Source organism: Mus caroli, unplaced genomic scaffold, assembly GCF_978045245.1.
Source record: "Mus caroli unplaced genomic scaffold, Mus_caroli_1 scaffold_12, whole genome shotgun sequence".
NCBI lineage: Eukaryota > Metazoa > Chordata > Mammalia > Rodentia > Muridae > Mus > Mus caroli.
This window is the reverse complement of record NW_028227267.1, coordinates 21,978,436-21,994,882: the sequence shown is the minus strand read 5'-3', so window position 1 is coordinate 21,994,882 and position 16,447 is coordinate 21,978,436. Positions and strand designations below refer to the sequence as shown.

General features: G+C 44.8%; 1 protein-coding gene across 2 annotated transcripts in view; it reads left to right on the top strand.

The window, feature by feature from the left end:
- The window catches only part of Cacna2d3 (calcium voltage-gated channel auxiliary subunit alpha2delta 3), an 857,083-nt gene that overhangs the window by 649,296 nt on the left and 191,340 nt on the right, over positions 1-16,447 (top strand). For both annotated transcript variants that reach the window (XM_085828480.1, XM_085828479.1), the window contains 2 exons: positions 610-690; positions 6,468-6,542. In XM_085828480.1, the coding sequence (XP_085684606.1) occupies positions 610-690; positions 6,468-6,542 (156 nt within the window). The remainder of the gene's footprint in view (positions 1-609; positions 691-6,467; positions 6,543-16,447) is intronic.

Below are 16,447 nucleotides of genomic sequence, written 5' to 3'. Positions count from 1 at the left end.
GAGAAAAAAAAATCCAACTGCCATTGGATTCTAAAGTTGAGTGAGTGTGAGTTTTCCAGAACACTATTCAACCTACCAACAAAACCATAAAGCAACAGACAGCAGTCATTTGTATGTTCTTCCTAATGGTCTTTCTGTTATTGGAAGTTTTAACAAATCACAGTGGCCTCTTGCCCTGGGAATTGGGACTCTTGCTCTATAATGCTGCCAAAAATTAAATATAGAAAACAGAAAACAAGCAAAGAAGTAACAAAAAAAAGTGCTTCTCTCTGATCACTAAGCATCTTCTTTGTGGATACTGGATGGTGGTATATGTCGGGCAAATAAAGCAGATGCCGCTGTAATCTGGTTCATAACCTGAGTCCTGAGGCATGGCATGTCTGGACTCCCACACACCATGTTTCTATCCTCAGGTAGAAGGAGAGCATTAGAATGTCCCCGCACCAGTGTGCTGCTGCTGTTAGGTCAGAGACATTCCCCTTCTTGGCTAGCTATAATTCAGATGGAGAGTGGAATGAAAAAGAGGCCCGTGGCAATCTGAGTTAGTGGTCTCCGGGAAGGCATCAGACAGTAACCTATTGTATTCTGCTTAATGTCTATTTTCTACAGAGGTCAAAGGGCATTCTTCTGGGTGTGGTTGGCACAGATGTCCCAGTTAAAGAGCTTCTGAAGACCATCCCCAAATACAAGGTAATACACCAGGTCATTGTGGCCCGTGCCAATGGGACAACAAACCTTGATTTCATAGTCTAGCTCTAGACTCCACCTGCTTTTTGGTTTCTCCATGCTGTCATCATAGACTATTGCCTGCCTGTGTACCATCTGTACTGTTTCTTGATGGGCTTATCTTAATTAATATGGATTGTTTCCTTACTGCCTCCTCCAACCCTAGTATAAAGGCTTCATGTGGGAACCATGCATTTTGATGAGGTCCTTGTATTTTCCTTTCATTGTTGACATTATTGGCTAGCCTTTCAAGAGATGGTCTAGATGGTCATTGAATTCCCATGAAGAAAACTCATTTTCTGGTGGAGAGAAGAACAAATCAATAAATGGTGAGGGGCCAGTACACTCAAGGCTCAGTAAGTACAATCACACATAAGTGGCCAAAGGGTCCCTGAGTGGGGAAAGGGCAGAGTGCACTGAAAGTCTTGGTGGCCCACTGGTCATAGGGCTCCACCCACTGCTCAGGCCTTCATTGTTTCTTTTTTCCTCAGTCACCAGTTAGACTAGCTAGCCCACCCAGCTTTGGGCTGACTGGTTGGCAAATGCTCCCTCTGCTTTTATGAAGAGTGAGGCCAGGCCAGGAATCTGTTGCTGTTCACTGCCAGGCTGCTTGCCTGGCTTCCTTGTCTGGTTTGCCAAGGCTGGCTCATGCATCAGCCTCGCTGACCTTCTGGTAAAACAAGAAAATAGGAAGAGTTCTACTGTTGTCAGGAGAGGATAGCTACCTTCTTTACAAAGACTCTCAGAACTTGGATTATATTTCCAGATCCAGAGTGGGGCTTTTAGTTGATACAGACCCACATAATCAAGAAGTAAAAATGATAGACACACAGAAAATAAAAGCCATGCATGGGAAGAGCAAGGCATCATGGTTTCTGGAGAGAGAGAAGACTTTTGTTGAAATCCCCAGACCTTGGCACCCATAACCGGGAGCCTTCTGTTTATGGAAGGCATCCACTTGTAGTGTTTCAAATCAATTTTAAGTTCTGGTTTCAGTGAGGATATGTAGAAATCCAAGCATTAGGTTGCTACTCAAAATGTACCAAATGAGTCAAGGAAGAATGGATTAAAAATGGAATGTCAACAATTAGCTTCAGAGTCACTTTCTCAAAATCTCTTCTATGGGGAAATGGGCTAAGATGTGTTAATAATAGGCAGGCACCATTTTACCCCATTTTTATAGCAAAACAAAACACAAAACAAAACAAAAAACAACAAAACAAAAAACTGGGGCACAGAAAGTTTAAACATTCTCCATGTTTTGTAGCTTGCAAGCAAGAAAGCCACGGTTTTAGCCTCTAGCACCCCAATATCTCTAGAAATGATGAAAGCAATTATTGTGATTGTTAAAATGAAGTTAAAATAAAAACCATAGGAATAATGGAAAAAAATAGTATGTTTATTGTTCTTACCATGTGGCTAGTGTCATCCAAAGTCCTCTACATGCATGGCTGCCTTTTCAACATCACTCACAGAGGAAGAAATCAGCAGAACACTGTGATGTGATGAGGGACCAGGGAGGAGCAGTGCAGGGGAGGAACCACCATCTCTGGGAATGAGTTCTGTGTTTTCCCTGAGCCTGGTGGGGGATCCTAGAGACAGAGGTGTGGTACACACTGACCTAAGGAATCTGTCCCTCCTCTATCTCCATAAAGAATTCTGGGAAAGGTGTGCATGCTGGCCAGGTAGAACTAGAGACAGGAGGGAAGCAAGAACTCCAGGGAGCAGGATCCAGGATGGACTGGCCCTCCTGGTTAGCACTTTATAAGGATGTGTCAGCTCTTAGCTCTTGGGATTTTCCCAAGGATTGTTCTTTCTCCCCAAGCTTCATATATTTCCCCGCAAGCCATCAGACTTCCTATAATTTTTATTAAGAATTCCAGACACCCCAGCAATAATTTCCAGACACCATGGCCTCTGTTACCATAACGAGCCGTTTTATAATTGGGTTCACTTCATTAGCCTGAAGGCTCTCAGCTTGGAAGGGACATGCTTCTCTCCCAGGGACAGGGGGCTGCACAGCTCCCGGTCTCCAGGGGAGCAGTAGAGCAGGCTGTGGATCCAGAGCCTGCTTGGCAGCTCCTTGTGCTGTGCTGGAAGGTTCTGTGTCCAATCTGTTCCCCGTTACTCCACGGGACTGAACATGCAAACGGACAGGGAGAAGACTGGCTGTGTTTCAAGTGAAATGAGAGTTAGGGATTTCATCAGCATATTGATTTGTGGCCAAAACCAAACATTGTCTATTGTCATTTTATGAAGTTCTGATTCTCAGAGAGATCCATCTACCTTCTCTCTTCCTGGAGCTGTATGGAATGAGCTCCAAGAGTCACCAACCAGGGAGCACAACAGTCTAGAGCAGTTTCCTCAGAAAGGGGCCTCCTGGGAAGGAGTTTAACCCCATAGCTCCTGAGTGTCAGGGAAAGTTAGGCACAGGTTTGAGAAGGGCTGGCTGTGTATGCTGAAGTAGATTAGCTTCTTGTTGGCTCATTTTTAGTATTTACTTTGGTTCCATTTTTAAAGATCATCTAGATAGTGTTTGAACAAAGTGATAAGTGCCCAAAACATGTGCGGATTTAACTGAGTGCCTGCCATGATCTAGTGTGGCACTAAAAGCTGCAGAAGTCCAAGATTAGTGCGGTAGCTCTTTCCTACAAACAGGTCCCTCTCCCAGGAGAGCTACAGCCTTGGATGCTTTCTAGAACAAGCCAGAGGAAGGAAGGAGACCTAAGTAGGGATGAGAAGCAAGAAGGTATAGGTAGAATATTTATGCTTTGCATAAAGCTAGAAATGAAAATATTCTCATGGTTTATAAAAATGGAGTGGAAGTGAGGGATACAAGAACAGTCAGGATATGGCGGAGGCTGGAAGGATAGTAGGTAAGAATTCAAGTGAAAGGAATACTTGAGGTTGATACCCAAGGAAAGGCTTGTGTAGGAAAGGGTACTGCAGGGGATTGCTGCTGCCAGGTAGACTGAGGTGGTGGCAGTGGGTAATTGAGGTAGTGTGAATGCTTAAGTGGGGCCAGCCCCAGACAGATTGCTGCATGGGTCCCGTCTCACACACCTAAAGGGTTTTCTATAAATCTCACATAGAAAGCATGGGCAGAATTGCCTTTGACTTTGATCTGTCTTTGGGGCCTAGAGATTGTCTAGAACAGGTTTTGGAAACTGAAGCAATATCATGATGATGACATGAGGAAAAGGGTTGCATCTGAGGGATGTCATAGAGAAAACGTAACAGAATGTTACGGTTAGCTGGTTTGGAGGATTGTGGATAAAGGGAACAGACTAAGGAGATGATTTGGTGTCTAGCTGGGGAACTGAGAAATGCTAGTGCCACTCACCCAGAGGAGACAAGAACAGAATGAGCTTAGAGAGGCACTGTTCTGTCAGAAGGGAGACCAAGAACTAACCGTTGCTGGATGCATTGACTACCTCTGAATGGGAGAGCCCAGGGAAGCCGAGCCCTTCGAGTAACAGCAGGAATGGCTGATGAAGCTCACAGAGGTAAAGGAGAGGTCAGTCAGAATAGGAACTACTGGGGAAACCAGAAGAAATATGGTGGGGTCTGGCAATCAAGGAGGTAGGGAAGAAGAAGTATCTGTCAGTTCATAAAACCGGGAGACCCAAAATGAGAATCCCACAGTCTCCAGCTGTCAGGAGGCCACCAGCAAGTACGGAGGACAGTTGTGGCATCTTTGTCTTTGAGAGGGTAGAGTGTGAGTCTAGTTGGCTGAGGCCTGAGCGGGCAGTAGGCAGCAGAGACAGCAGGTGGTCAGTTAGAGGATGCTGGTGTGGGGAAAGGCCAGGTGCCTCGCATGCCAAGGGAGGAAGTAGGAAGGAGGGCTCAGCTTGTAAAACCCTTGCCAATTTCTAGTTCATTTTTTCTTTCTCTTTTCTTCTTCTCATATCACTTTCCCTGTGTTCCCTCCCTGCTCCACATTCCATCCACCTCTCTGGTTATTTTTCAGCATAAACTCTGACTTTTGCCCTCATGGCTCTTATATTCTGGTGGAGGGAGGCAAACATTTAATAATTGATGCCCTGGCTACCAACAATACCCTCACAGGTGATGGTTATCACTTATAAAGTGCTATGCCAGGCAGGAGCAGAGCATCCCGACCTATCTTCTCTTGAGACCCACAAGCAGAGCAAGAGGCACAGTCAGCTATGTTGGAAGAGACTGACTACATTAGCTGACTATAAAATACCATTTGTTTGGTCTGATGCTGAGTTTGAATTTCTAGTCAAACCCCACTCTTGCCTTTAATGGAAGAAGTCAGGCTCCTAGAGTCCTTCCTGACCCTTCCAGCCTGTATTAAACCAAGACTTAATAACGATAATTAATGCAGTGTTGACTGTCTGACATTCTTCCAGGAGACAAGATGAAAGAGACGATATACATCTCAAAGGATAGGAAATCTCGGGTTTATCTTTCCAGGCATAATGAAATATACTTTTATCATTAGAGTCAAGTAGAATGTTATTAAGACTTGCTGTGCAAGGTAAGTCCGGGAGAAACGTCTGTTGCCCTTGACGACCGCAGGCATACTTGCTTTATGTAATGCAACGGAAACTTTTAATTGCTGGTGTTAAATTCTCTGAAGTTCATTTCATATCACCTTGACTTTAAGCTAACAAGCAGACAGGGTCACTCTTAGTTTGTAAACTTTGTTGTCTGGATCATTTAATAGTATCATATTCAAGACTGTGAGTGGCAGGGAATTTAAAGGAAAAATATGTAAGGGCTCAGAACTGTGAAATGATCCCTCAGACAAAAAGAGAGAAAAATTTCTTTCTCCCCTCTTCCTTTTCACTGCTCTGGCAAAAGTGGGTTACAATTTCTTTCTTTAGAAAGAGATCAGTAAGGCTTTTATGCTAGAGGCCATTTTAATACATGAATGATTTGTAGGTAAATTTATTGTAGCCAATGGGTGCAGTCAAGTATGTAATAGAAATATTGTCAAAAAGCTGGGATTATTATTTAAATAAGTGCAGTGTTAAATTTGATTACATACTTTTTAAAGCTAATAAAACATTTCATTGCTCTCCAACTCTTTCCCATAGTCCCATGTAGTCAGAAAACATAAATTAAGAGAGAGGCTCTGCATAGAAATTTACCCAGGCTTTGTGAGGATGCAAGTGTGCTTGGAAAATCTTAGGAGCCACAATAAGAATGATAGGACATAAAGGGACTGGCCAGCCCTGCACGGGGCTGCAGGGGACACTTTTACACTTTAAGGATTATGGAGGGGACAGAGCAGGAGAGTGGAGCTGAAAATGGTACCTGTGAGTGTGGGACAATAGGAAGCCAGGGAGCTAGGCAGTGTGGGGTACCTCTTCTCTCCCTTAGCTAGATAAGAGAACAAACAACCCAGCCACGAGAGTTCTGTTTGCTTCAACATGCTCCCCTTTCCAGAAATATCCGTGACTTCATTGGTTTTTCTAAAATTGTAATTGTTTTATTTTAAATAAATAAAAATAAAGCCGTAGGGTTCCAGTGTGGGGATATGACATTTCAAATTGTGCTGTTTGCCGAGCTTATCTATGACAGGCTCCGAATTTCCACCAAATGTCAAGGATCAGTGCCTCGAATTCATTTTAATGAAATATTGTGCTGATAAGGGTTATGAATGCCAAGTTTAAGCTGTAAATTACTCGGGTCGGGCTGCTTTGTGCTTTGTGAATACGCCTGGGAGTCGGTTAATGAAGGATTTTTTTTTTTTAACTTTCCCCTTTCAGTTAGGAATTCATGGTTACGCCTTCGCCATCACGAATAATGGATATATCCTGACGCACCCGGAGCTCAGGCCGCTGGTAAGAGAAGCCTCATCCCTGCATTTCCTCAGCCCTGCCGTGATTGTACTTTGCAGCAGGTTTCATTTGACACCCGCTTGGTTCATAGTATCGAAGAGGCTGTTTGCATAGCTTCAAACTAGTATTTTGACTCACAGGTGCATCAGTGACTTTTAAAATACTAAATTTCTATCATGTTCTTGTGTGTAAAGCCATATGTATCTAAAGGCATTTATTTTTATTAATAGATATCTATCAGGATTTGATTTTTTTCTTTAATTCCATTTAGTTTGAAATCCATTATAATGAATAGTCATCATAAGCCCCTTACTGAAAAGAGAACAAGTCAGAAACAACATCTTTGAAAATTCTCTTCATTAAGATTTATCTCCCAATTACATTGCTGAAATGCAGTGTTCATAGAAGCTACTCAACACCTTTCTAGATAAATGGAGACACCTAAGAATTTTCTCTATTTTCTACACCTGAGTGCAGAAAACACTGCCTTTTTTTCTTTGTCCAAATGTGGTCTGAGGCCAATCTCGGGTAGTCTTCGTTCTGTCTCATGAAGCTAGAGCCTTATGAAGAAGGTGCCTAGAGCACTGGTTTGGAAAACAGTGAGAACTGTCTCCCAGAGGACAGAAGGTGCCTCTCTCCAGAAGAGGCCATGACTGAGTGTCACAAGTTCAAGGCCAGTCTAGGCAACTTAGTAGAAAGATAATGTGTGCAAAGGGCTGACTGTGTGAGTCATGGTGGAGCACTTGCCTTGAGTATCCCAGATCCACCATGAGGCAAAGGAAGGAGAAAAGTAAGGAGATGAGGAGAGACTCTAACCCACTGGCAGTGTCTCCCGTGGAGGGGTTGAGAGGGAGGGTGACATTGTCTGCCATCCTGGGCTAGTTAGAATGTGCTATAAGAAAGACAGCTCCCTAGATTGACATGCCTTCAGCTTATTTTAAAGAAGATATGGGTATTAAGAGGAACAGGGCCTTCTAAGTTGAGAATGTGTAAGTCATTTTTCTGGCCACACACACACACACACACACACACGCACGCGTGCTCGCACATGCACTGGAGCACATAAATGCACAGTACTGCCCATAGCAGAAGTCTCTGTCCCTTTCATTATGGTTAGTACATAGCAGCAGAGAACTCTGCAAATGCTTGTCAGTCGAGCCCTGTGGGGACCCATTCTCTTCTCACTTGCATCATTGTTTAGAAACTGTCCATGTGAGATTCCCATCATCGGGATCCAACTTTGCTCTAATCGCCCTGGTATTAATGGAGTCATGACCACATCACATGAATCCCATATGCTCACTTTCAGATGGAACTGATGGTGATGTTTGATGGCGTCCTTTACACACACACAGACATACACACACACACACACACACACACACACGACTCTGACTCTCTCTCTCTCTCTCTCTCTCTCTCTCTGTGTGTGTGTGTATGTGTGTGTGTCTGTGTGTGTGTCTGTGTGTGTGTCTGTAAAGGACTGAATTAACTGGTCAACTTATTTCAATTATAACTCTAAGCTTCTGGAATGTCTGATTGAAAAAGCCACAGATATTTCAAAAATATTTCAGTCTAAAGATGTATTTGAGTCTAAAGAGCTTAGTGCATTAACCACCCCAAGCTGTCAAGTGGGGCTGTTGAGTGGCAGAGTACATACAAGTGAGTTGGGTTTGCCTAAGCATGGGTGCCTGGCACAAACATGTTCCAAACTAGAGCAGATCAGAGGCAGGGGAATGATCAAACCTGACTCTTCTGCCAGGGAATGAATTCACTTCCCACTTACCAGCTTTTGAAGGAGGAAGGAATTGGGACCAGATCACACAGTCATCGTGGTGGCTTCCTTGTCTCTACAGCAGTGGGAATAGCTGTCCCCTATAAGACTATCTCATGTCCCCCTAATCATTTGTATCTCCCAGTTACATAGCAAATAGCCTGTTGTTGGGTCTCTGTCTACTGGGAAGGCATCTGGAAGGCTGGAAGAGTGGGTCATTCCGAACAGCACTGACTCTGGGCACGTGAATGCTCATACATACAAGTTATTGTGATTCCTATTGATGTTCAGTTGCCGGGATGAGTAGATTTCTCAGAATTGATGGCCAGGGTCAGATTTCCATATGTGAAATAGTCTAAGAGAATGCTCTACAGCTCACTTGTCAAAACACAAACCAGATGCATCTTTTGCAACTGACTCACGACAAGGCATGGCCAGACCAATGGACCATCTGTCCCATTCATCTGTCGCTGCCTCTGAGGCCATCAGATGTTTAGGAGAGGATTTTAGGACATGCTTCCATTGGAGACACATGAATCAACCTATCGACACACGAGCACAGAGTATAGGGCGACTCTGCATGAGGTTTTTGTTTTTCTCGTTCTCCTTCTAAGTGAAGGCGCCACTAAGTAGAAGGAGATCTATCTCACACAGGAAGTCCTTTCTCATCCCAGCTTTCTGAGTCACGTGGCCTTTCTGTGAGCCACCTTCCCCTGATAACACTGCTTTCATCAGAGCATACACATCCCTGCTTTGTTGTCATGGTAAAGGGGAGAATGTTAAGTCAGAGCTCCTGCAGTACTGCAGGTTCCAGGATGTCACTGGGTGATGGGGGTTATCTCAGCATCCCGTCTGTCCTGGCTCTGTAGATCTGCAGCAACCTGGGTTGGCCTCCTTAAAGACTGAAAAGAATAGTGTCAGATGGTTCCTGCATGTGCAGAACACATTTTGATTTTTCAGAAGGTTATCCTGGTAAGCAAGCATTGTCAATGACCCATGTGCATACTGGGTACACACATAGCTTTTGTTTATTTGTTGGTTTTTCAGGGTATTTTCTTGTTGTTGAACAATCATTTTTGGCTCGCCGTAATTCAGAGTATAGACAACTATGCTATGCATCTCCAAGTTAGCCTTCTATGTGTGTGTGTGTGTGTGTGTGTGTGTGTGTGTATGTGTGTTGGGATTCTTTGGTTTGTTTCTCAATTCACATTGAGAATGAGACTAGAAGCCACACAGTGAAGTGCCTATGACTATCCTGGTTGCTTTCTTCATTCTCTGTTTTCTATCCCCTCCCTGCTGACCCACCTAGCATGTAGTCAGTCATGTGGGAAGATGAATGAAAGGGCCCTTCAACCCCACGATTTTCAGTCAGTGTCCCTTTTGGAGGCTGTGAGAAGATCCTGTGCATGTGCTAGCACTCTGGTGGCTGTCATGTGAAGATCTGCCCTGGGTGGGCTCTGCAGGGCAGCAAGCAGCAGACAGCTGTTAGCAGCTTCCTTGACCGGCTCGGGTGAGGAATCATCACCCAAGCCCCACTCTCATCCTCTCAAGCCCAGACTTATAATGAAGTTGTTATAGATGGACCTTCCCCTCTGTTCTGGCCAAGGCTGCCAGATTAGCATGGTGAATGTGAGCATGGGTTGTGGCCAGCCTGGGGAGGGTGGGAAGAGCTTTCTTCACACAACCCATGTTTCCTTCTGTCTGCCACTGAGGTTGTTCCTGCCCTTGCAGCCAGACGAAAGAAGTGGCTTCCTCTAGAGCACAGCACCAATATTTTTCTAATTTGTCCAATAAAAATCTTTCCCCCAAACTTCATGTTTGGCTTGGTTTTATCCAGTATTTTCTTTCATCTTGTATGATTTGGGTGTGAATCATGAAACGTCTCCAAAACCAGGAGTCTTAGCCAGGCTTACTGAGAAGTTACAGTTCCTCATGATAACCAGGTTTGCCCCTGTCCTGCTCCAGTGTCCCCCATCCCACCCCACCCCACCCCACCCCACCTCCTTGCCACCAATTTGTCACTTCCTTATGGCTTCACTGATGTCAAAATGAAAGGTCCTTGACAGGTTCCGGATAAGACTTGTCCTGTACTGCATAGAGGGCTGAAGTAGCTAACTGCCTTCCAGTAGACTAGAAGACCTTCTGTGGCAGAGCCAGCTCCTGTTCCTGGTGTGGGACGTGGAAACCCAGCACAACAATTGGGGTTAAACTCAGATCCTGGGAAGTGTCTCGTGTGGAGTTCAGGCCTACACATTTCTCAGGCTTTCACCAAAAGATTTCTCTGTGCTTCCTAGATTTCATTTTCGTAGTCTTTTCGTTTTTCTTCTCTCTAAGGATATTTCTTAGAGTGTTGAGCCCTGAATATACATCTTTTCCTTTTAATGGATGACGGGAGAACCAGCCTGCAATGGGCTGTCTTTAACATGACCTTTAGCTTGGTTAGGGTCTTGGTGATCTGTCTACCTCTGAATTATAGAAGATAAGAACATTTAAGTTACCCCCTCCACACTCGTCAAGGAAGCCTGGAATGTGGACCTGGTCAAATCCTCAAGGGAACACAAAACATGCCCCTTGATGCAGCTGTGGCAATGACAGGATTCCACAGGGAACCTTGGGCCCACAAAATCTGGGACTCATTTCCACAAAGTTCATGCTGAAATCAGCCTAAAGCTGTCTGTTCTGTGTCTGGAGGCCCAGGAGGTGGGGAAAGATGCTGGAGGGGTTATATTATATATCCTGTCTCTTACTTCTCCCCCTCTGCATCTCTTTCATTTGTTTTAAAGTATGTTCTCATAGGCACTAGACTAGCTTTGACTATCTGATCCTTCCTCTTCCACCTTCCCTGTACTGGGACTCTGAGTATATGTTATCATACCTGGTTAATGTGGTACTGGGACGGAACCCAGAGCCTTCCCAGTGGTAGGCAAGCTCTTTGTCAACTGAACCCCACTTCTAGCCTCAGGTTCTATTTAGGATGCGGATATATTGATCAGTCACATGGATCATTGTTGAAGAGATGGAATACAGACTACTGAGGTTAGGTAATTTATCATCTTTTCCTTGTCATTGGAGGTCTGCTACATGCTAGGCCTGTGCAAGGTTACTGAGCTGTGCTCTGCTTCAGGGATGGGAAGATTTGATGAGAAGGGATTAGATAAAGAACTAAGGACACTGGATCCATCTACTAGTGTGGCTGTTACTTAGTATGTCTTCTGGCTATGTGCTGGTTCCTCCCTATGGGAAGGGTACCTTTCTGGGTTCTTTTCACAGGTCATAACTTTCATGTGACAGATAGAATGATGAGCCTAGGTGATGAGCACCTTAAAAGAGCCCAGGGGTTTAGGAAGGTTGGGAGGGAGGAGGACGGGCAAGATAACCTAGAGTCCTCTGGGGATTGGGAAAGCACCACCATGGAAAGCCAAGGCACTTAGGGATGCTATGCTGTGACTTTCTCCATCTCATGATGGTAGAAAGTGCCTGAACCAGGAGCCTTGGGACAGATGCCCTCAGATGGGTTATGTTCACTGTGTTATCTTAGCTCCTCAGGAAGTGGACAGCAGAGTGGCTGGAGAGTGGGTGTGACTGACTTTCAGGGCAGTCATGATGCAGCTGTAGTCTGAATCTGTCCAGCAAGAACTCACTGAGAGCCACGAGATCAGCCACCTGTGTTGTTTAGAGTTTTCCAGTAGCCACATTTAAAAAGCAAAGAAGGACACCAGTGAAATTTAAGTTTATGGATAATATTTTAGCTTGTCTTCAAATCATTGCTGCTTTAACATATAATCAATATAAAAATAACTAATACAGCATTGCACATTCTTTCTCTAGTAGTCTATGAAGTCGGATAGAGATCTGACACTTAGAACATGTCTCACTTAGGATCACTATGTCGACCTCTCAAGAGCCGCAGCTCCTGTGACAGCTGCAGAGATTCTACTGGCCAAAGATATGAATGGGCATGTTGGAAGTTTCTAGAGAACACATGTGAGAAAATGAATAATAATAACAGTGGTCAGACATGCCTACCACCCCCTCTCGGGTTGAGCTTGTCTGACCTCTGAGGAGGAAGTGGGATGGCTAGAATTCACAAGAAGCTGGCTGGAAGCCAGAGCAGATGGACTCTCCTTTGGCCAGGAAGTATGGACTGTGTCAGCCATGTGGGTTTACTTCTAAACTATGTGGAGCTCCTAAACCGAATTGTGTCGCAGTTACCAGTGTGTAGAAGGCATTCTCTACACTGGGAGAAGCTGAGGTTTTGCGTTATCCAATCAGGCTATTTGGAGGCAAACGTTATTTATGCTCCTCTGGAAAATTCAGGCCAACTCTCAAACAAGGCAAAATTCTGCAGATAACAGCACCATCTCCCATAACTCTATAGCCCTCCACCCTCCCACAGTGCAAATACAGCTGCTCCAGCCACTGGTGCTCTGCAACCTGGGTCCTCACATGCCATCCCTATGTCACCCTTGATCAGCCTGTCCTATGGCATCATGTCGCTTCCTTGTCTTATAGATGCACATACAATTATTCTTCTGAGCTTTGTTTGTTCTTGTACATTGGCTATAGATGGGCCCCTGTCAGAGGTTATTACTTACATGAAGCAAGAGGCAGACATGCTAACAAATGTGTCATTTGGTCCTGTCCTGTAGAAATGAGTGGATACTCTCATGGTATGAGTGAATGTTTGCTATCCTAATTAGAGGATATCTCCAATAGCTGGGGAATCAGAAGTTAGTTAGGTGGAGACAATGTCAGAGTTCGTCCCTTGGTCCAGCAATTTTCTCAAGGTCTCCTAAGGGGTCATGAGGACAGATGCCATTTAAGATTTAAGAGGTGTGGTGTTTAAGTTTAAGCAGGACCTTTATAGAGTTTGGCTTCTTCCCAGCTTTTGCCCCTTCCTAAACAAACAAACAAACAAACAAACAACAACAACAACAAACCCCACCTCTTTCCTGTCCAGCTGTTTTGCCCAGAATCTGATCTCATATATGTGTGTGTGTGTGTGTGTGTGTGTGTGGTTAGCTCTTCCTCCAGCTCTCAGCCCAGTGGCTACCTTGGAAAAGCCCTGTACTTCGTCCAAGCTCCCCAGCCTGCACCTGCCTCCATTTGTTTGGGTCACTTACTGCTAGGATATGTCTATGAGTTTAGCTTCTCTGTCGCCCTTTGCTGGACCTTGCTACCACACAGAGTCAAAGAGAATGCAGATGATGGGAGTCTGGGTCCTATGATCCTACAGCAAATGAGAAATGTGGGTGCCACATGTGCTTTCTTTAAACATCCACTCCTCGTTATGTTGGTGCATGTGTGGGTTGTCAAGCCTTGCCCTGGTCGGTCATCCCTCTGCCCCCTGACCTTCAGTTTGCTGACATCCCACAGATGCTGCTGCCATCAAACGTGGCACTAGTGAACGAGTCCTGGGCAGTTAGAAGGCTGTTTCTGCTTAGGAAATGCTCATCACACCGTAAAAGCCCTCTCCAATAGCAACAGCATGAATGGCCAAGAAGACCTATGGAAGTACAGAAACAGCTCTGCCTTTCTCAAGGCTGGCTGCCCTGAAATTCGAGAGGGATCCCCAGATGAAGACTGCTGTCTGGGGAACTTGGGAATGGCTTCTCTCTAGTCTTAGGAGGATACATTCTGCTGCCAAGGTCTATTGGGGGAGTATGTGGTAGCACAGAGCGCTATAAACCTTGAATCAAGTGCTACAGTCTCTTTGCTCTCCTGGGGCTGATGAACTGAAGGAGACTGCCCAGTAGGTGGCGCGCGGGAATCGCTCTGTGCTGATCCTCAAGCAAATGGTGTCTGGCTGACCAGGGTACAGCCTCTCTGAGCAGGAGTGAGGAACGACCATACTTAGGTCTGGTTAAATCCTCTCTAGTTTAAGAAAAAAAATTAATGGATGCCTAGAAATTATATTTGCTCAAAGTATTATGTTCCCTGAGGAAAAAGATAAGATTGTAAACCCACCACAAAGAGTGCTGCCTCATTTTGAATTACATTATTTGGCTATGAGGACACAAGAGTCTTGCATCTATATGGGTTTGCTTCTTGCTGAAATGCCTGGGTACTTTGGGAATTGCCTAGCCTGGGTACTTGTGTGAGAATTCTCCAGCTTAGCTGACCTAAGGAATAAAGGAGTTTACTGGGAGAACCTGCATTTTACCAGGTTGAATGATGTTTCAATTTCAACTTCTAACACTCAGGCCCACAGCTTCTTGGTCCTGAGACTAGGTGGGCACTTGGATACTGAGATAGTAGATGAACTATGGGAGTCAATTCCATGTTTTGAATATGCAATGTGCTTTAATATTACCCTTGGATGCTAGAAGTGGCAAGCAAACGGAACCAGTAACAACCATGCAACCACTGCCCAAGATGTCAGAAGCTTCTAATGATGAGCACCCTGCCCAAACTGACTTAGTAAGTTCCGGTAGCATCCTGCCTGTTAGCATGTATCAGAGAGGCCACCTGAATGTGAGGATCTACTATATATGGTTACATTTTAAAGAAAAATTAAATATTTACAGAGGAAAGAAGTCTGATCCTTGGACTAAGAAACGTGTCTGTCAGAAGGTATATTTAGGGCAGTCTTCACAGAAGTCAGACATGACAATGGACCCGATTTGTCATCACCTTATTCCTCCAGTTGCGAAGCTGTGCGTGCTTCCCTTCCCTTTGTCCCGTGCTTTCCTTTTGTCCCCTAATGCTGATCTCCTGGATCACAGAGATGGTTCCTTGTTCTAGCATAGATGCAGTTGGGGCCAGACTGGCTGTGCCCAAGCTAAAACCACAGACTCTGTCTTTCTCTGTGGCCTCCTTGTTCCAGTCCCCTGTAGATGCAACCCACCCCTCCTTCCTGCACGGTGAGAGCCAAGGTCTCCCGACATCTCAGCTTCAGGGAACCACATGGCTGCTGTAGGTTCTGTCATCCTACCCAACAGCTTTACAAAGGATGCTTTGTGGTGTCCCATCCTCTGTCAGCTTACTTACTCTGTCCTTACTCCCTGCTGGGGTGACAAGACATATAGAAGTAGGACCAGACAGGATATTTCTCTTAAAGTATTACACTTAAAGGAAAAAAAGCAAAAGAATATAGAAGAGGGAAGAAGAAAGGAAAGAAGGAAGAGAGGAAGGGAGAGAGGGAAGAAGAAAAGAAAGACCATTTACCCCTTCTTTTATTCCTTCATTTTCTGTTTATGTCTTTATGTCTCATCACGGAAGCAGTAGAAAATATATTTCCTCATTTTCTTCCAATGAGTTCTACCTCTAGGTAAACATTTAAGAATTGGCATCTGTTGCTTGCAGATACCAAAGCAGCCTGACCTATTGTTCTTGAAATCCCACTGTCACCTCTGGCTTTGATACCTGCTCTCAGGAACTACAAAGCCCCACCCACTCTAACCCAATGCAGTGTTGCCCATCTTTCTAGGCTTCTCATTGAGAGCTTGGATTATGGGTTCCTACTGCACGATAGATGTTTGACCACATCTACCAGTGAGTGCAAGTAACCAGAAGACACCAATCAAATTCCATTCCATTTACCCTCACACACAAAGGCCTGCTGATGTGGCAAAGGAGGTGGAATGAAATTAAATATGAAGGGAAGATATGGGCTCAAAGGAGACTGAGCACAGGGAAGCTGTATACTACAGACTCCAGAAGTGGCAGTACTGACAGGCATCTATGCAAGCACTTGGTGTCTACCTGTGGATTACATAGCTGGGAAAGCCTCCTGCAGGGATCCTGTCTGCATCCTAGAAACACACCACAGCCTTGCTGCTGCTGCCTGGCTGAGGTTAGGAATTGCACAGGGCTCATGGGATGCCCGGAAGAGGGACTTGGCTACTAGATGCTTCCTTCTCTGCTTCCCCTTCCCAAGCCTCCTGTCCTTCCCTTGTAAGATGTATGTTTATTGAAAACCTATCAAGCTGTTCACTCCTTTAGAAGCCAGGAAACCAGAATCCCCCTGATATTTGGTGCTTGACCTCTTACGGTCAAGATATGTTTTGTCACTAAGCTCATAAATAAGAAGATAAATAAAATGCGTAGCAGATTTAGAATATTCTCTGCAAAAACAAAAAAAGCAAACAATAACAACAAACTCACGGAGTGTATGAGAGAAGAATGGGAAAGG